The sequence below is a fragment of the Thalassophryne amazonica genome, chromosome 19 (genome assembly GCF_902500255.1).
Source record: "Thalassophryne amazonica chromosome 19, fThaAma1.1, whole genome shotgun sequence".
Classification (NCBI taxonomy): Eukaryota; Metazoa; Chordata; class Actinopteri; order Batrachoidiformes; family Batrachoididae; genus Thalassophryne; species Thalassophryne amazonica.
In genome coordinates, this window is record NC_047121.1 from 53,832,858 (window position 1) to 53,854,903 (window position 22,046).

General features: G+C 45.1%; 1 protein-coding gene across 1 annotated transcript in view; it reads left to right on the top strand.

The window, feature by feature from the left end:
• kiz (kizuna centrosomal protein) overlaps positions 1–22,046 on the top strand; it is an 80,723-nt gene that overhangs the window by 32,535 nt on the left and 26,142 nt on the right. The window contains exons 11-13 of the mRNA XM_034159535.1: positions 1,010–1,072; positions 6,693–6,776; positions 10,127–10,196. Of these exons, the coding sequence (XP_034015426.1) occupies positions 1,010–1,072; positions 6,693–6,776; positions 10,127–10,196 (217 nt within the window). The remainder of the gene's footprint in view (positions 1–1,009; positions 1,073–6,692; positions 6,777–10,126; positions 10,197–22,046) is intronic.

Sequence of the window (22,046 nt, forward strand, 5' to 3'; positions counted from 1 at the left end):
CGACTACCTGTCTGTTGTTGTTGTAAAATGCCCAGTCAGAGTCAAAATGAATGGCAACAACAACATCGTCGCTTTGCCTCCGCCTCTTGTAGCTAATGTGACCAAGGGATGATGGGGTCCCAGCCATTCCTGAAAGCATTGTAAACTATGCCCTCTGCTGGGCAAACTACATAATGACACCATTTCCAGCAGCAAAGTGTTTTTCTGCATTGTTTATTCAATAAAATAAACATGTTAATATCTGCAAAAATTAACACAGATCCCAATGTCATTGTCTGACATGACACAAGCTAATATAGTGTGGCTTTACATTAATATTTATTTTTAAAGCCCTAGAAACAAAGCTTATGGAATTTAGTGTCATTATAGTCACAGCAACAGAGCAATAATGTTCCAGTTCTAATGTGCACAGATCATTACATGCACCCAGCACAGGGTGCTCCCCTCACAAAAATCTACATCTCCTTTTAGATGTCAAAATGTAATTTGCAGTCCATTTTTCAGCTTCACTATGCATATACCGTCCTTACTTGTGGGTTTTTTTTTTATTTTTTTAGATGACATGTCCATGTTCCTTCCTTATTTCACTACAATGTTTAAATGCTGTGTTGTAGTTATAACTTATGAGGGAACTGGATGTGCGATGAAACAACTGAACCCTCTTTCTTCTGTACTTATTTTTTAAAACTTATATTACCTTCACAATAGATTAATACAGATGTTCAAAACATTACACACTGAAATAAGTCTGAAACAAGACCATTAATCGGAATAAATCTGTTTTGCTGCAGTTATTTTCTTCCTTTCTTTCTTCTTCATGAATCACCTCTGCAGAGAACTAAAAGTTCTGTATTATATGAGAAATCAGTTTTACCATGGAGCTTTTTTTGTAAGAATCCCTCACAGCCATCTATTGAGAGCTGAAGAAAGACCACCCCGTTCCCATTTCCATCCTTATACTCCCCCCTCACTGCCACTGCTTCTCACTATGTTCTTCCCTTTCGTACAGAACTACAAAGTACTGAAGAGGACAGCCAAGACGAAAGCCCTGTGGAAAGTGTTCCTATTAGAGGTAAAAAGGCTTTGCAGGTGCCCTCACATTCACATTGTCCTTATATGTTGTGGTTTGTTTTCTTCCCACTGCAGTGAATAATGGGCTCATTTACACAAATGATGATCAAGGTGAATCCAGGGTCAAAGTCCCACCTGAAGAGCTATTCTCGTTCTCCCTAATTATCTGTCACAAAGCACTGGCCGTGTTTTCAGCCCAGTCCAAGACTTTCTGGCAAAAATCATAATTTCTTGTACAAGCATAATGCAGTTACTTTAATTGTCACGATGCCAAGGTGGGAAGCACAAACAGATCTATCATTGCTTCTCATTATCTGCTAAACAGTGCTGTGGCAAGGCTGGATATTTACCAGATGTAAAGGCGCCCTGAAAGCAGTTGGTATGTACATCCGCTTGCTGCACCTCTGAAATGTAAAGCGATGTTATACTCGGCGATCAGATTTCCTGCTGGGTGTTTCATGTGTGTGCATGCCGAAGGTGCACAGCCAGCAAAAAGAATCCAGTTTTCAATTGCTACGCTTAATCAAAAGACTATAACCAGTAGAAACATGACAAGGGAAGGCTTTTGCTCTGGTGAGCAACATCAATGCCACACATTTTGTAATCTGAGCACATGTTGGAGACCACATCTGGTTTTTAGGCCCTACATTAATGCAATTGACAGATTTCAAATGTCAATGAATGCTGCCATGATATGCAGCCATAGCTGATGAACTGCTGTTCATGTCTTGTTACGTTGGACCATTATTACAACATTCTCTTGTTTGGTTGTTTGTTGGACTTGGGTTAACCTGTGCCATTATGCAGTGTTATGCTAGCGCCAGAAAATGTAAGCATTTTAAAGAAAAACTTTCTGCAGAACATCTACATCTGAGAACTTGCACAAGTCCTCCAGTGTGTTCCTATACACTGAGAAAGGAGAGGATATTAGCCAGATTTGTTGTGCTGCAGAGTTCTGTGTGTTTGTCTTTTCCTGTTTGATGGTCAAAAATCCAACAGACATTAACCCTGATCCAGGTTAGGACCGGTCTGGGAGCATGCGCTGATGACGCATGTCATCACATTCAGTACCGCACCCCACATGCCACCCGACATCAGGATGCCTGTGTCCCCACTTCAATCCCAATTTTAAGTTTCCCTACTGCATGTAGTCACATCCAAGCCATTGTAGGGGGTGGACTATTATTATTTACCTTATTTTGAAGATATTTTAGGAGCTGTCAGACTATGATGGAGTAAACTGATTAGTAACAGACCAAAATAATTTGTCTGGTGGCAAATATCGCTTAATCAATAGATCTCCAGTGGATTTGGGGACTCCAATGGATGGATGATGCCACATTTTTGCCACAGTGTGTAGAATGATTTTTCCAGGTTTGAGACATCGTATATGCACGTTGGGGGGAGCTGGATTTGAGTGGGATTTGCTAAAGGCTGAATGCAAATGTGTCTAGAATCCAGCTTGCTTAAGGATCATGATGTCATACTTCCTTTAGCTATTTGTGCACTGTCATGTCCTCTTCACTGTGGCCACATAAGTGTAGCTGCAACAGCAAAGACAGCAAACAACCTTCTTTCTCTGTGGCGCCGTCTCGCCAAGAGAATCTGCCAGGTGTACTCTGACATCCAAATAAAAACACACACAGCCGCCCTGTCTTTTTCCTCGGTCTTGGCTAAATGAACAGCCACACTGCACAGCCCAGTCTCATGTTTTTTTTTTTCATGCTCCCGTGATGAAATGAGTCAAATTTTCGTGACAGGGTTTTTTATTAACTCACTAACCCTACTCCTACCCCCAACCCTAACCTTAACCACCCCGACCCCTCTGCTTCACTTTTAATTTCATGCAGCCATCAGGGAATGAATTAGATTGAATTTGTGCTGCCGTGACGAAAATGAGGCGTTTTTCGTCACAATATCACAAACCAATAGATTTGTATGTATTTTTCGTGCTGCTGAATCACGACTTGCCGTTAGACTGGTTTGCACTGCATGTTGCTGTGTCGGGAACTGTCCTGTCTCCTCTGGTGCTGAATTCACACACAGTGCCAGAGCTTTGGCCAGTGACAAGCTGAGTCTGAAGCACTGGACAACCAAAGGATATGAAGGCATGAATATTGTAGAAGTAAGAAATAAGTAGAGAACGGGTATTTACAAATAAGAAGTTACATCACAAAACATACAGACTGGGAACATATTAGAAGAGAATCTACAAACATAGAAAAACATTTTATCAATTTGGTTGAAAATGCAGGGGTAATGAAAAAACAAATTTCATTAATGTACCAAAAATTGTTGATTGATATGGCAGACAACATGCAACACATAAAACAGCAATGGGAAATGGAGCTAAATGTCATTTTAGAGGATGCTGTTTGGAGGGATATTTGCTCTGGTTGCCATAGGGGAGTGGGCAGTCAAAGTTGGAAGGAGTTTGATTGGAAGATGAAAATTAGATTTTTCAGAACACCATTGAAGTCCTTCCACTTCAAAGTAAATGTCAATGACAGATGCTGGAGAAATTGTGGATTTGTAGGTGACCAAACTCACATCTTCTGGGACTGTCCCAATATACGAGTACAGAACTACTGAAAAAATATTAAAAGCAATGTGGAGAATTTAATGAAAGTGAGCATCTCTCTGGACCCTGTTATTTTCTTATTGGATGTTTTTCCAGACAACTTTTCTCAGGATCAAAAATTTCTGCTTCACCTTCTTTTGATAACCGCAAGAAAAATGATCACAATTTATTGGTTGAAACCAGAATCTCCCACAGTTGAACAATGGACTCAAAAAATCAAACATATGTATATAAAAACTGACAAAACTGAAGTTATTGTACTTGGCCCCACAAATCTTAGAAACATGGTGTCTAACCAGATCCTTACTCTGGATGGCATTACCCTGACCTCTAGTAATACTGTGAGAAATCTTGGAGTCATTTTTGATCAGGATATGTCATTCAATGCGCATATTAAACAAATATGTAGGACTGCTTTTTTGCATTTGTGCAATATCTCTAAAATTAGAAAGGTCTTGTCTCAGAGTGATGCTGAAAAACTAATTCATGCATTTATTTCCTCTAGGCTGGACTATTGTAATTCATTATTATCAGGTTGTCCTAAAAGTTCCCTGAAAAGCCTTCAGTTAATTCAAAATGCTGCAGCTAGAGTACTGACAGGGACTAGAAGGAGAGAGCATATTTCACCCATATTGGCTTCTCTTCATTGGCTTCCTGTTAATTCTAGAATAGAATTTAAAATTCTTCTTCTTACTTACAAGGTTTTGAATAATCAGGTCCCATCTTATCTTAGGGACCTCATAGTACCATATCACCCCAATAGAGCGCTTCGCTCTCAGACTGCAGGCTTACTTGTAGTTCCTAGGGTTTGTAAGAGTAGAATGGGAGGCAGAGCCTTCAGCTTTCAGGCTCCTCTCCTCTGGAACCAGCTCCCAATTCGGAGCAGGGAGACAGACACCCTCTCTACTTTTAAGATTACGCTTAAAACTTTCCTTTTTGCTAAAGCTTATAGTTAGGGCTGGATCAGGTGACCCTGAACCATCCTTTAGTTATGCTGCTATAGACTTAGACTGCTGGGGGGTTCCCATGATGCACTGAGTGTTTCTTTCTCTTTTTGCTCTGTATGCACCACTCTGCATTTAATCATTAGTGATTGATCTCTGCTCCCCTCCACAGCATGTCTTTTTCCTGGTTCTCTCCCTCACCCCCAACCAGTCCCAGCAGAAGACTGCCCCTCCCTGAGCCTGGTTCTGCTGGAGGTTTCTTCCTGTTAAAAGGGAGTTTTTCCTTCCCACTGTGGCCAAGTGCTTGCTCACAGGGGGTCGTTTTGACCGTTGGGGTTTTTCCGTAATTACTGTATGGCTTTGCCTTACAATATAAAGTGCCTTGGGGCAACTGTTTGTTGTGATTTGGCGCTATATAAATAAAATTGATTTTATTTGGTGTATATGATGGAGCGGTTGACAGCTCAACTTCATTTAAAGGCTCCGGTCTTCGATAGAAGATGGGGGCCGATTATTGACTTTCTTAAATACAGCATAAGGCTACACCTTGGTTTTTGATTTTTAATTGTATGTATTTTTATATGACGCCCAGTCTCAGGACAATGTTATTGTTATTGTATTTGAAATGACAATAAAGTTAAAAAAAAAAAAAAAGAACTAAGTAGAGGACAAAATGGTCAACAGATGTCTGCTCACATTTTGAGCAAGCGCAAAACTTTCTTGCCAAGACGTCAGCTGACAAGGAGTGGATTTAATTAATGAGAAAAGGACTTGTACAGAACAAAAAATGGACATGAAAAGATATTAAAATTTTCTATGATTTGAGACATGACTTGGGACTTGCTGTTTCATGACTTGAGTATGACTTGACAGTGACTTTGTCCCACCTCTGCACTGTGTACTTCAGAGCCATCTAAACCAGTTTCTTTTTAACATTTAACATTTTAGACCTTGTGACACTTAATCAATAAAAAACTCATGGACCACCTAACTCCCCAAATATCCTAAAACCACAGGTCTACTTACCACTCCAACAGCATATTACAAATTACAACCTAAACAGTTGTGAAGCGGTACTAGCCTCACAAAGCAGGCCATTCAAATTCAAATTTTTGGATTTACAACAGAGTTGAGTTAATAATTAAAATAATGCATATGTGCTACTGTCTGTTAGACTTTGGAGTTGTTCTTAAAAGAAAACACTCTTAAGTTAGAATGTGATGTTAATTTAAAATGTGATATTTTACCAATATACTCACAGAGCAGTAGGGGTCACTCATGGGCCACAAGTGGTCCAATGACCACTCTTTGAGAAAGGCTGAACTAAACATTTGCACTCACACAGATCATTTTTCAGGGGGCAATCTTTGGGTTGTGGGCATAGGGGCAGGGATACGTGCGTGTGTTAAATGGGCATGGGATTGGGGGTGGGGGGGTGCTGGTCAGTGGGTGGGCCTTTTATACCTACATATGACAAGGCCTGTGCCAAATACTGAAACAGAGCCACACCAGCCCCACCATGGTGAACATGAGCGAGCGGGAACGTCTGATAGAAATCCCCTTAAAGAATGAGGGGTTAGTGAGGAATGTCAGGAAACAGGTGAATACAGTTTGGTTTGGATAATATTGGCCATTACAATGTACTGTACACATCACATGTTTTAAAGTACTACTGATGTGGTGCCTTTTTCTTTGAGGCTTGTTCTGCGTTATTGAGCTGTATCACATTTATTATGGATGTCTGCCCTTTGCAGTTTTGCCAGTGTAGCCTTTATGCTCCACACACATACGATGCCTATTTTGGTGTGTGGGAAAGTAATTATGAGTGTTTTTAAAATCAATCACTGCCTTCTGGGTAGGGCACGCTGAGATAATGCGAGATACTGATTGCCGTCTCGTGGAAACTGTTGCTACATACTGTCGGCTTGAATCAACAGCTGAGCTGATTGAGCACCGTGTTTTCAGCCACTCGGAGACCAAACTGCTCAGCTACAGGAGCGTGTTGTCACATCAAACACAGGAACCTCTCAAAGTTGGAAACCTGGCTTTTAAGCAAATATTTGACAACTACTTTGTGTGTGTGTCTCCCTGAACAGCGACGAAAGCATATCAGCGACTTAAGCAATCTGCCATGCAGGAAAGAGTGCACAGTTCTGAAGAGGAGGAGGAGGAAGTGTCAGGTGAGTCTCCTCAAAACACACAAACAAAAACCCAGCCCGTACCGAAAGAAGAGTTCAGATATAATCACACTGGCTCAGTCATAATCATGAGATTCCGAGATATAATTGTGAAATTGAAAGTCATAATTATGAGATGATGATCCTTAATATTGAAACAGTAACGCCTATAAAATACAAATTATAATGTGGTAACATGGTGAGGAAATACAGTGTGCCATCAAATTGTGATTGCTATGTGAGAGCATACTTTATTTGGCTCTCTTCCAGATATTACTGCTACAGTATTTTCCAGAGTATTAATCTGCGATTTATGCCGCAGTGCGACTTATATACCAATAAAAATCATGTGTTTATTAATTAAATAATAGCCATTATTAATGGGGTTTTCCTAGAATTCCCAAGAAATGCACTAAACAAAATAAACTAATAATAATCTGAAAAATCTGAAATTAAAGAGCTGATTAAAATGATATATATATATATATATATATATATATATATATATATATATATATATATATGAGGGCTATTAGAAAAGTATCCGACCTTATTATTTTTTTAAAAAACCATATGGATTTGAATCACGTGTGATTACATCAGCCAAGCTTGAACCCTCTTGGGCATGCAAGAGTTTTTCATGCCTGTTGGTGACGTCATTCGCCTGTGAGCACGCCTTGTGGGAGGAGTGGTCCAGCCCCCTCGTCGGAATTCCTTTGTCTGAGAAGTTGCTGAGAGACTGGCGCTGTGCTTCATCAAAATTTTTTCGAAAACTGTGAGGCACATCCGAGTGGACACCATTCGACAAATTAAGCTGGTTTTCGGTGAAAATTTTAATGGCTGATGAGAGATTTTGGATTGTTTCTATCGCTGTAAGGACTTCCCACGGAGCGGGACGTCGCGCAGCGCTCCGAGGCGACGTCGTCATCCTGTTTCAAGCTGAAAACCTCCAATTTAAGCCTCTGTTGACCCAGGACGTTGTGAGAGAACAGAGAACTTTCAGAAGAGGTCAGAATCAGCAGTTTATCCGGACATTCCACTGTTAAAGGAGATTTTGTAATGAAAGACGTGCGGACGGGTCCGCGTGTCTGGATGCAGCCGGCGCCGCGCGCCCTCCATTGGAAGCCTTAAGGACAAGTTGGAACATGCCCTGCTGTTAAACAATTTCTCAGATACTCACTCAACTGAAAGCCACCAAAAGCCGCCTGGATTTTACAAATGGTTATCAATACGGAGGTGTTTTTCCTGTTTTTCCAGTCCGTCTGCACATCTTTCATTAAAAAAATCTCCTTTAATAGTGGAATGTCCGGATAAACTGCTGATTCCGACCTCTTCTGAAAGTTCTCTGTTCTCTCACGACGTCCTGGGTCAACAGAGGCTTAAATTTGGAGGTTTTCAGCTTGAAACAAAATGACGACGTCGCCTCTGAGCGGTGCGTGACGTCCCGCTCCGTGGGAAGTCCTTACAGCGATAGAAACAATCCAAAATCTCTCATCAGCTGTTTAAATTTTCACCGAAAACCAGCTTAATTTCTCGAATGGTATCCACTCGGATGTGCCTCACAGTTTTCAAAAAAGTTTGATGAAGCACAGCGCCAGTCTCTCAGCAACTTCTCAGACAATGAAAATCCGACCTGGGGGCTGGACCACTCCTCCCACAAGGCGTGCTCACAGGCGAATGACGTCACCGACAGGCATGGAAAAACTCACGCATGCGCACAAAGGTTCAAGCTTGGCTGACGTAAAAACATATGAATCAAATCCATATAGTTTTTTAAAAAAATAAAACGGTCGGTTTCTTTTCTAATAGACTCACAGGACAAGTTGGAACATGCCCAGCTGTTAAACAATTTCTTGGATACTCACTCGACTGAAAAGCCACCGAAAGCCATCTGAATCTTATGAATGGTTTCCAACACGGAGGTGTTGTTTGTCCCGCGCCATGAGCGGCTGTGTCACGACGCGCAAATCCATCCGCAGGTCTTTCATTACAAAATCTCCTTTAACAGTGGAATGTGCCGATAAAGTGCTGATCCCGACCTCTTCTGAAACTTCTCTGCTAGTCACACGATGTCCTGCATCAACAGATCCTTAAATTTGGAAGTGATCCACTTGTTCCAGCCTGTCGATGGCCGCTTGGGGCGCGGTGCGCCCTCCGCCACCATGGGCCGTTTTTAATCCAGTTTTAATGGTCCTTAATCTGTGTGATACGGATAGAATCTTCACCGAAAGCCATCTGAATCTTCCAAATGGTTTCCATCTGGCTGTCTGGCAGAGTTTCTGAAAAAATTTTCATGGAACAAAGCGGCAGTCGCTCCGCCATTCCTAAACAGTAAAAATCCGACGAGGGGGGTGGACCAGTGCTCACTCAAAGCTTTCCTACAGGCGAATGACGCAACCGACAGGCGTGAAAAAACTCACGCATGCGCACGAAGGTTCAAGCTTGTCTGATGCAAGCGCACATGATTCAAATCCATATAGTTTTTGAAAAAAATAAAAAGGTCGGATAGTTTTCTCACAGACCTCGTATATGTACAAGTGTGTGTGTGTGTGTATGTATATATATATATATATATATATATATATATATATATATAATATATGTTTATGTATATGTGTGCGTGTGTGTGTGTGTGTATGTATATATAAATCAAACAGACTCACATTTTTATTGTAGTGCTTCCAGTGCTGTGGGCCAGCAGTCTGTGTTCATGTCTGTCAAATAACCAATCCATTGCATGTTTATTTGCCCATCTTGCTTATTTTTTTAATTTAAAAGTCCTTATGGTACAACCCACAAGATGAGGGTTCCTGCATAAATTCACTGTTCGCTGCTCCATTTGTGCCTGTCTCATGAGTTCTTTTGTCCAAACTGCGTCAGATAACATTCAATATATTTTCCAACACACATATGTCCATCTTGCATAATTTTGGAACTTAAAAGTCCCTACGTAAATTAAGGAACAGCGTACGCTGTGGTGTGCACATGTGCTACGCTGAGTTCCTGTCCTTTTTAAACTCCCCTCCACCATACTCTGGTGTGATTTATACTCTGGAAAATATGGCATATATTCCTGGCCACGCCTAGTTGTTTCATTCTTATTTTTTTGTAATTTTACTAATAAACAGATGTCTACAAAATATAACCTTCCTGGCATTTTTACAACCATCTTCATATCAGTTTTAGAACTCGTCTTTGACCTTGTGTACATCAAATGAACATCACATGGACATCCTGGTTGATAAACCTGTTTGCTGTCACTGTCCAGTCATCTGTCAGTGTGCTTTGTAGATTAGTGTATGATTAGATGTCCAAATCAAATGGTTTTATCTGACCCTGTTTACTCTTTTAAGGAATAAATCACAGTGATGAAGAGGACCTGGGGAGGGCCGATCGCCCCTCACATCAAGACCCTTACCCTTGGTAAGAACGTTGTGATTATTCAGCGGGCCACAGGAAATGGGCCACCAGACACCAAAGTGGTTGAGGTACATTTGCATGGCGGCTCTCATAATTCCCTGTTCATTTCCATAAGATCAAGGGGATGCCACCCATTAACTCGCTTACAAAGACAAAAGGCCCCAAAAGCCCCTTTCATTCTCTGTTTGCAGGGTTCAGTCAGATTTTTGGAAATTAATGACGACGCAGCTTCCATAAAAATAAATTGGCGTCATATTCTCACTGTCTTCAGACTTGCAGTCAGAATCCTGTCAAGAAGAGAGTCATGGACAAACTGTTTTGTAACAACTGGTTTCAAGTGTTGACAAGGACAAACGTCCCTCCATTTTTCACTCTTGAAATACATTTAGGCGGCTCAAATCAGAACGGCGAGTGGGTTGGAAAAGAACATCTAATGATGAATAGCTTGGCGGAAGCTAACGCTGCCGCGGCTGCATTTGATTATCAACAGGATTTCATCAAATCTGCAATTGCATGTCAGGTCCTCAGAACACCTCTTCACTGCGAATCCATTTGGGCTGTAGTAATGGCTGGGTAAACGTTATGAGGAATAATCTTCTCTGATTTCATGTGATTACTGGGCACCACGCTGACACAAGGACTGAAGTCTGTATCTTCGTGGCCTGGCAAGTAGGTGCTCCCAGACTGCCTATTAGCTCAGGGAAGGGCCTAATGGGCTGGCTCTATTGTGGTCCTCAGAGCTGCCACTGTCAGTGCTACTGACCACCCTTGTTAATAAACATGAGCCAATTTCAGACCCAGACCCACTTAGATGAAACCTGTCTCTCAGTCATTAATGTACAAGGGAACAACAAAATATATATAATTAAACTAAACCAACAGGATGCAACACGAAAAGAAAACTATAACCAGCGTACACAAAGGTGTCGGCATATTTCAGTAGATGCAAGATGCAAAACTTTAATATTTTTAATACCATGTGCAGTCCTTCGTAGCCATTTGTGAGGTTCCAGCCCTGCAGTAATGCTTTTATTTTGAATATGCATATTCCACTGTATTTTGAAACAGAAGCAATACGACACAGATTTAAAAAACAAGCAAACAAATGAAACAAAACTAGGATTTCATGTGGCCGTTTTGTGCACTAACCTTTTTGAAATGGCCTTTAAAATGGTCATATTGTGCCAAATAATTTTTTTATTCAATCTTTTTACATTTAAATGTTTTGTGTTTAAGTCCCACAAATCTATGTCCACACAAGCTGTAACTTTCTGAAGCAAAATGTAGTTCAGTCAAGGTTTTTATAACATATTTCAGTTCAAAAAAATCAGTGTTCGATCCCCGTTCACATTACCTACTGCTTCATCTGCCTCGTCCCAGTCCACCCAGCTGTAAATGGGTACCATCCTTGGCTGGGGAAGAAATCTATCATGTTGTGAAAGTGACGTGACACGGACCCACAACAGGGGGCGTTAATGAACGGACAATGGATGAGCCAAAAGTAACAATTTAATGTTGTGAATCGCACAACGACGTACAGACAATAACAGTATGGTGGACTGTCAATCATACACCAGGTGACGTGTGGGCAGGCTCGACGATAGAAGACGCCTGGCGAGAGAAGAGCTGGATCCCCACACAGCTTCCACCACCAACGGAGCTGAAGAACACCGGAGCCGCCAAGCCCTGTGCCCCAGGTGGCCGCTGTCTTCAGCAGTCAGACCCGGTACTGCTGGAAGAAAACAGAGACAGTCCAGATGAGTGTGAGTTCGCACACTCAGTAATCCCACAGTCAGTGTTCAGTAAAGGAGGGAGAACCTCCACCTCCAATCACACACTCGTGCAGCTCCTGTTTAAACCACTTATCTGGTTTGGGGTGTGAGGCGAAGCCGTCGCTGTCACACCAAACACCAATCCCACAGATAAGGCAGAACACCACAGGATAACGGCTGCAAAAGAAGTTCAGATTATCACTCAACGGTTTGAGTCAACAGAGAAATTACCTGAATGGTAGCTGATTTCTCGGCGGGGAGGTGGAGTTGCAGTCCGGCCTTTATGGTGGTGGTGATGAGTAGTGGATGAGTGACAGCTGGTACGGATGATGAGTGACAGCTGTCACTCCTGGTTGCTCCGACGCCCTCTCGTGCTTGAAGCCCGCACTTCAAGCAGGGCGCCATCTTGTGGTGGTGGGCCAGCAGTACCTCCTCTTCAGCGGCCCACACAACAGGACCCCCCCCTCAACGGGTGCCTCCTGGCGCCCGACCAGGCTTGTCCGGGTGCCGCCGGTAGAAGTCGGCCAGGAGGGCCGGGTCCAGGATGAAGCTCCTCTTCACCCAGGAGCGTTCCTCGGGTCCATACCCCTCCCAGTCCACCAAATACTGGAACCCCCGGCCCTTCCGACGGACATCCAGGAGCCGGCGCACGGTCCAAGCCGGCTCCCCATCGATGATCCGGGCAGGAGGCGGCGCCGGTCCGGGGGTACAGAGGGGCGAAACGTGGTGAGGTTTGATGTGTGACACATGGAAAACCGGGTGGATCTGCAGTGAATCTGGCAGCTTCAGCTTCACTGCGGCTGGACTGAGGACTTTGAGGATGGGGAAAGGTCCAATGTATCTGTCCTTCAACTTTTGGGATTCCACTTGCAGGGGAATGTCCTTTGTGGAAAGCCAAACCTCCTGCCCAGGCTGATACGCAGGGGCCGGGGCACGCCGGCGGTCTGCATGGTTCTTGACCCTCGTCCGGGCTTTGAGCAGGGCAGAGCGGGCGGTACGCCACACCCGACGGCACCTTCTCAGATGGGCCTGGACCGAGGGCACCCCGACCTCTCCCTCCACTAGCGGGAACAATGGGGGCTGGTACCCCAAACACACTTCAAATGGGGAGAGGCCGGTGGCAGACGAGACTTGGCTGTTATGAGCGTACTCGATCCAGGCCAGATGGTCACTCCAGGCCGTCGGGTGCGCAGAGGTCACGCAACGGAGGGCCTGCTCCAGTTCCTGGTTAGTCCGCTCTGCCTGCTCGTTCGTCTGGGGGTGGTACCCAGACGAGAGACTGACGGTGGCCCCCAGTTCCCTACAGAAACTCCGCCAGACCTGGGAGGAGAACTGAGGACCACGATCCGAGACAGTGTCTGACGGAATCCCATGCAGACGCACGACATGGTTGACCAGGAGGTCTGCAGTCTCCTGGGCCGTCGGGAGCTTCGGGAGGGCCACGAAGTGGGCCGCCTTGGAGAACCGGTCCACTATCGTTAAGATGGTGGTGTTTCCCTGGGACGGCGGGAGGCCCGTGACAAAGTCCAGGCCGATATGAGACCAGGGGCGACGAGGCACAGGCAGAGGCTGGAGGAGACCTTGGGCCTTGTGGTGGTCAGCTTTGCCCCTGGCACAGGTTGTGCAGGCCTGGACATACTCCCGGACGTCGGCTTCCTTAGACGCCCACCAGAAGCGCTGCCGGACCACTGCCACGGTCCTTCGCACCCCTGGGTGACAGGAGAGCTTGGAACCGTGACAGAAGTCAAGGACCGCAGCCCTGGCCTCTGGTGGGACGTACAGTTTGTTCTTCGGACCGGTCCCCGGGTCCGGGCTCCGTGTCAGGGCCTCCCGGACGGTCTTCTCCACGTCCCAGGTAAGGGCGTCCCAGGTAAACCATCATCCCCGAGTCCACTGTCGGGGATGATGGTTTCAGGGGGGTCTGACAGCTCGGTCTTGACCTCCTCTTCATGCACCCGGGACAGGGCGTCAGATCGTTGGTTCTTTGTCCAGGGGCGGTAGGTGATCCGGAAGTCAAAATGCCCGAAGAACAGCGACCAGCGGGCTTGCCTGGGGTTCAGACGCTTCGCGGCCCGGATGTACTCCAGGTTCCGATGGTCCGTGAAAACCGTAAATGGTACCGATGCTCCCTCCAACAGGTGTCTCCACTCCTCAAGAGCCTCCTTCACCGCAAGAAGTTCCCGATTGCCGACGTCATAGTTCTGTTCAGCTGGGGTCAACCTGCGGGAAAAGTAGGCACATGGATGGAGAACCTTGTCGGACTCCCCGCTCTGGGATAGCACGGCTCCTATCCCTGAGTCAGAGGCATCCACTTCAACAACAAACTGGCGCTTGGGATCGGGCTGCACCAGAACCGGTGCAGTCGAGAAACGTCGTTTCAACTCCCTAAACGCGGCTTCGCACCGATCCGACCAGGTGAAGGGGACTTTTGTGGAGGTCAGGGCTGTCAGGGGGCTAACTACCTGACTGTAGCCCTTGATGAACCTCCGGCAGAAATTTGCAAAACCGAGGAACTGTTGTAGTTTCCTACGGTTCGTTGGTTGGGGCCAATCTCTCACTGCCGCAACCTTGGCCGGATCAGGGGCGACGGAGTTGGAGGAGATGATGAACCCCAAGAAGGACAAAGAAGTGCGGTGGAACTCACACTTCTCGCCCTTCACAAACAGCCGGTTCTCCAACAACCGCTGTAGGACCTGACGTACATGCTTGACATGGGTCTCAGGATCCGGAGAAAAGATGAGTATATCGTCTAGATATACGAAGACAAACCGATGCAGGAAGTCCCGCAAGACGTCATTAACTAATGCTTGGAACGTCGCGGGCGCATTGGTGAGGCCGAACGGCATGACCAGGTACTCAAAGTGACCTAACGGGGTGTTAAATGCCGTCTTCCACTCGTCTCCCTCCCGGATCCGAACCAGGTGATAAGCATTCCTAAGATCCAATTTCGTGAAAATTTGGGCTCCATGCAGGGGCGTGAACACTGAATCCAACAGAGGTAACGGGTATCGGTTGCGAACCGTGATCTCGTTCAGCCCTCTGTAATCAATGCATGGACAGAGTCCGCCGTCCTTCTTGCCCACAAAAAAGAAACCAGCACCCATCGGGGAGGTGGAGTTCCGGATCAACCTGGCAGCTAACGAGTCCCGGATGTAGGTCTCCATTGATTCGCGTTCCGGACGTGAGAGGTTGTACAGCCTGCTGGACGGGTACTCAGCGCCCGGTATCAAATCAATGGCACAATCGTACGGACGGTGTGGGGGCAGCGTGAGTGCCAGATCCTTGCTGAAGACGTCAGCAAGGTCGTGGTACTCAGCCGGCACCGCCGCCAGATTGGGGGGGACTAAAACCTCCTCCTTAGCTGTCACACCGGGTGGAACCGAGGATCCTAAACACTCCCGGTGGCAGGTTTCGCTCCACTGAACCACAACCCCAGACGGCCAATCAATCCGGGGATTGTGTTTTAACACCCATGGAAAACCCAAAATCACTTGGGAGGTAGAAGGTGTTACATAAAACACAATCTCCTCCCTGTGATTCCCAGACACCACCAATGTCACTGGCTGAGTCTGGTGTGTGATTAGTGGAAGAAGGGTGCCATCTAGTGCCCGCACCGACAATGGTGACGGTAAGGCCACTAGAGGGAGCCCAACCTCCTTTGCCCATCTGCTATCCAGCAGATTCCCCTCCGACCCCGTGTCCACCAGTGCTGGGGCGTGAAGGGTTAGATCCCCACTCAGGATCGTGACTGGGATTCGTGCAGATCGTCGGGGTTTCCCCACGTGGGTGTTGTGACCCACCCTTAGCCCAGTCTCTAAGGACGAGTGCTGCTGTTTTGACCGTTTGGGGCATTCTCTCTGTGTGTGCTCAGTAGAGCTGCAGAGAAAACACTCTCCACGGATCAGCCTCCTTTGTCTCTGATCTGATCGTTTTTTGGCCCTGCTCGTTTCCATAGCAACGTCAGCAGGGGGAGCTGTTGTCACGTGGAGAGCCCTGGCAGTGGAGCGTGGGGAAGTCGGCTCCCTTTCAGACCCGAGAGGAAGAGGGACGGCTTGTTCCTGACCACGCCCCTCGTCTCGCTGCCGTCAGTGTTCCGTTAATCGGTTGTCTAACCGTATAACCAGGTCGATAAGCCCATCTAAATCCCGCGGCTCGTCCTTCGCCACCAGGTGAAGAACGCGCACGTCTCCACACAGCCTCCGTACGGCTCCGGAGGGCTTATGTATGCTTCAGGGGATGGTGGGGGGGTTCGTTGAATGACCAGCGGAATGTCTGTTTCTGGCACACGGTCAGCAGGAGGAGGTGCTGCAGCAGCGCTCTGAGCATGCGCTTCCACCTGGGCGGTGAGAGCCTCTATCCTACGATTGAGAACACTGCTCTGCTCGGTAACTAAGTCCAACCGTGCGGTAAAGGCGGTTAAGATGTGCTGCAGCTCACCCAACACGCCTCCTGCTGGCGCCTGTGCACCTCGCTCTTCCATTGGCTGTTCAAGCGATGGTTGACGCCCCTCGGGATCCATGACGCTGGCCGAGAAATCCTGTTGTGAAAGTGATGTGACACGGACCCACAACAGGGGCGTTAATGAACGGACAATGGATGAGCCAAAAGTAACAATTTAATGTTGTGAATCGCACAACGACATACAGACAATAACAATATGGTGGACTGTCAATCATACACCAGGTGACGTGTGGGTAGGCTCGACGATAGAAGACGCCTGGCGAGAGAAGAGCTGGATCCCCACACAGCTTCCACCACCAACGGAGCTGAAGAACACCGGAGCCGCCAAGCCCTGCGCCCCAGGTGGCCGCTGTCTTCAGCAGTCAGATCCAGTACTGCTGGCAGAAAACAGAGACAGTCCAGATGAGTGTGAGTTCGCACACTCAGTAATCCCACAGTCAGTGTTCAGTAAAGGAGGGAGAACCTCCACCTCCAATCACACACTCGTGCAGCTCCTGTTTAAACCACTTATCTGGTTTGGGGTGTGAGGCGAAGCCGTCGCTGTCACACCAAACGCCAATCCCACAGATAAGGCAGAACACCACAGGATAACGGCTGCAAAAGAAGTTCAGATTATCACTCAACGGTTTGAGTCAACAGAGAAATTACCTGAATGGTAGCTGATTTCTCGGCGGGGAGGTGGAGTTGCAGTCCGGCCTTTATGGTGGTGGTGATGAGTAGTGGATGAGTGACAGCTGGTACGGATGATGAGTGACAGCTGTCACTCCTGGTTGCTCCGACGCCCTCTCGTGCTTGAAGCCCGCACTTCAAGCAGGGCGCCATCTTGTGGTGGTGGGCCAGCAGTACCTCCTCTATAGCGGCCCACACAACATATCATGGACTGTTGTCTCATTCAGGAGGAGTCATAGTGTCATCCACTTCATGTTGTAGAATCTGATGATAAGCACCAGCACCAGTGGACATCAGGACCTGTATCGGACTGACTTTTAAAAAGAATTCTTAAAAGAAAACTTGTTCTTCTTGTGTGAAAAATGTCATAAATTCAGACAAATGTCTATGGAAAAGTAATGTAAAGATACCCCCCCCCCAAAAAATCTGAATCCAGAGGGGGCGTGGTCAGCAACAGATTTATTCCTCCTCATCTAAAGCAACAGGTAAACAAACTGTTTTTGTTGTTGTTGTTTTTTACATTTTGGCACTGACAAGGTATTTTGCGTGCAGATTTACCACCTGTTTTGAAGAGACCATGTGACCTACGTACCTGTGGAAAATAAACTGTTTGAGTTGTTTTAAATGAAACTCTGCTGTTCGTATGGCACACAATGGCAAGTCATGAAACTTCAATGACAAGAAAGACAAGAACGCCAAATGAACAAATAGCAACTAAACAAAAAGCTAATGCTGCATTCACAGAACAGGAGAAAACAACCATCTGTATAAACACCTTGTGCAGAATTTTGTGCTCTGTGATATTCCACATATTTTCCTTCCAAATGAAATCCACTGCAGCATTTTCAGAAATATGGTGCGTGTGCACCAGAAGATTGATTTTCTGACTTTCCTGCTTTGAGGATAAATTGTCATTTGATTTCTCAATGCAACTGTGGCAAATGGAAAAATTTGGACAGTTTTAAATTTTGACCGCATATTTCCATCTTGGTAAATGGCCGTCTCACATTTGGCAGGGACAGAGTCTGTCATCCTCTGATTGAAAAGCACAGAACGTGGTTTTGTGTTAGCCTCACGCCACCATTGATGGCTGCCTTGAAGTCAGCGGAGAGATGAGATGTGATTTACGACAGTTTATTATATCATAGAAAAGCGTTATCTAAAAGAGGTGAAGAAAGAAAATGTCTTCGACAACATATTAAAAATTTTTTGCTGCTATCCACTGGTGAGTTTTTCCACAGACAAAAGATTTTAATGTTTCACTAACACCACCACTAACATGTAGCAACACACCGTTCTACTAGCATCTGAAATTACGAGTGAAGCCAAACAAAAGTTAAGCTGTGTCTGCAGCTCTTCAGTGGTCACACATCCACTCCTGTAATGAGACCTGGCAAGATTTTAAAATTGTCGGTAGGTTTGCAATACCTGAGAGACCCCACGCATGGCGATTAAAAAAAAAAAAAAAAATCATAGAACAGTTTTGGTTGTGACTTTGGAGTAAACAAACATGGTGGGTGAGGAAGAAGTGATGGCAATAGTTTGTGGACTATTTCTGAGAAAAAAATGATACAAGGTGTTGGTTAAAGGAGACAGCGTGAGCACCAGACTTTCTGGTGCACTATGAAAGTTGTTTTGAGTTTGGATTTCCCTCCGTGCTTCATCACCTTGCTGTCTGATTGGCTACACATCACATTCAACAGGCTGGTTTGTGCTCGGGGCACACCCCACATGCTGGGATATCGGGCCGAGACAATCCAACATGTTGAGTATTCACAATTTGAGGTCTGGGCAGTCCTGACATCCTTCCGAGCAGACTAGAGTGCTCTGAACACACCACACACAGCAGGAATATCTGATTATCTTTAGATAGCATTACGATAGCCGGAGCTTCCTTAAGATTCTCGGAAAGGGAAGATCAAGTCAGAAATTGGCATAATTATCTTGTCGTGTGAACCAGGTTTAATATTCTGATGCATCGTGGCTGGGGGAGGGGTCAGCAGTACAACAGAAAAAGTGAGCCTGACCCAAAGAACACCAGAAAAAACCTCCTTTTGAAGCTACTTAGACACCCAGTGGACAAAGATTGTTTGGTCATTCCCTGTAACGGCACGGCTGGAGGTTTGTGTTGTGGACTGAGTGGAGCTCATCGTCATGTACAAACGTCTGACGTCAACATCTGCAAAGTGAACACCCAGTGCATATGTATTATTGGAATAAGTTATTTGTAGGAGAATGTGCTGAACAAGTTGGTTATGTATAGTCAGCTAAATGCTAACTTGCTTGAGTTAGCTGCAGAGTACACTACTGTATTGTTGGAATGGCTTATACAGTACTTTGATATTTATTGTATGGATGTGGGACTTGGACTCAAGCTCAGGCCCGGTGCCAGAAAAAAAAATTAAGGGGGCGATGAGTTTATCACAGGGGGTGGGGTCGCTCCCCCCCCCAAAAAAAGTGTGCACCGGAGGGGACGTGCCTCTGAGCGTGCGTAATGAATTGGGTGCACTCCTGGAAAGCTTGTATATTTAGCTACACCGTTGTAAGAGACTGACTGAGTAATGGGCCTTTCACACTGAATACGTCAGATGCATCAAAAATCGGACTAAAAAGCATTATTTTCAATGAGACGCGTTACTTTTTAGATGCATCAGATGCGTTGCGTCAAAAGCCGAGCTAAACCGACGCTTCTGACGGGAGCGCGCATTGCCGCTTGTCGGCAGGCTGATGCAGTCAAAGTTCAATCCAATCCAACTTTCAACACTCTGAGCTGTGACGTACCTTTGCGTTGTCCAATAGGAACAACGCGTCGGGCCAAAACACGGAAGACGGGTGGCAGAAACCACTGATCTCTACAAAATGGATCGGTGTAGAAACAAACCACTGATCTCTACAAAACAAAGGTGTCACAGGACTGCTCATTTATGGAGCAGTTTTCTGAAGAAAAATCCTTGGAAATGTTTTTTGTTGTTGTTTGTTACCTCAGAATTTCTGATTACTGTTAAAAAATTTTAGAACACTTGTAATTAAAATAGCTAAATAAATCAATAAATGGTTCTTTAGAAACCTTTCATCTGTAAATTAAAACCACCCGTGATTTCAGATTAGATAATTTCTTGTTTAACATAAGGAACCTCAGACATTTATTTTTAGACAAAATAACATGGAAATTTGTACATTTTTTAAGTCTTGTAGATTATTTATATCTCATTTCAACCATAAAAACAGACACTGTAAATAAATACAAATGTTTATTATAAATGCAACAGGAAATAATTTAACAATGACTGCAGTGTGATTGTAAAGTAGGATTTCTGTGACATAAACCTCATGAATTTTTTTAATGGTCATTTCAACTTGTAATTTCGCCAAAATATGTAATTGCCTTTAATGTTGTTATCAGGACAGAGTAATTTCTAAAATATGAATTTGAGCGCAATAAGTGGAGAGCTTCTACCTGTGCAAATGTCTTTTGACTTTGATTTCATGGACATTTTTAATGATCCGTTCATTTATTGTTAAAATATAAAATGAAACAGCTTTTTAAAAAATAATAAAATAGTTGCTGTTGAAAGGGCCTTTTATTTAGAAGCAGGTGATGTTATGCTGGATTCTCGGGACCAGATGAAGGTCTCTTCTGCAGCTTTGAACTCTGATGGTGTTGCTGAAGACACTTTTGTGCTATTTTGAAGAGCAGAGATGTTTTCTTTCGACTGGACTTCGTGGTGTTCAGCTTATCAGTGGGAGTTTGGTTGTCTGCACAGCAAATGTTCCTGATTGGGACAAATAAAAATATTTCTTTAAATATAAAGAAACACTAAACAGTTTATATATAAAAAAAGGGGAAAAAAAAGGGGGGGGGGAAAAAAACCGATGGAAAAAACCTCCTGAAAAAATAAGTTTTTAAAGTTGAGCTTTTGTGGTGTCTGAAAAAAGCTGTAGCTTTATTTGGTAAAAATAAAAGAGACTGAACCATTTACAAATTAAAGCATTCACTCAGATCAACTGTGCTAAAAGGCTAACGTTAGCCGATCATTAAACCTTCACAGCAGTTCAGTAAACGTCACGTTTTATTTTTACATTATTCTCACCTCAATAAAGCTGCAGAACTAAACTCCGTTGGGCAAACTGGCACTTCGCATATATCCAAAAAGTGGGAAATTTCGGACTGAGTGGGTTTGCTCCATCACCCCGGCTGCCTGCCTCGCCCTGCCCAGTGATGATGCCTGAAGGCAGGCTTCTCCGTGCGGGTCGGCCCGCTGTTGCGGTTCGATTGATATTCCACCAAGTTGTCAGTCCTCCCTCGTTCGGCGTCACTCCGAAAAGTAGCTGAAAAAAGCTCCCAGCAGGGTGATGGGAGAATCGTTCTACTGCTGTTTTTTAAAGCTTTTTTGTGGTTCAGGCGACCCAAATTCAAGATGGTGATCGCTGAACTTTTTTCAGGTTGTGGAAACGACCAGAGTGTGACGTGGCAATCTCCGCCCCCTTGCCGCTTCCGAAGCGACACATCTGACGTCATGCGTCGGATGCGTCGACGAATTGGGACACGTTGACGGATTGGCCTGAAGTATTCAGTGTGAAAGGCCCTTCAACCTATCAAATTGCTTGAACACAGACACACGCCATATTCGTTTGTTTTAAAATTAATTACTTTAGTTAATTAATTTGGTTTATTTGTTAAATACGTGATATTATTGAAACTAATATTTTGCTATATTTACCAGTATTTCTTTTTCTTTCTTTTTTATTTTTTGATTACTCTCACATCCGAGGGGGCGGGGTTGATGACGTGAGGGGGCATCGCCCCCAAATGCCCCTTCGTGGCGCCGGGTCCGCTCAAGCTAGTGACCTAATGCCAACTTCCTTTGTACTCAGAACTCTGGGAGATGTGGGGAAAGAGCAGTGGAAAGGCCATTCACATCGAAATTCCAAGTCACAAAATCTGGCAAAA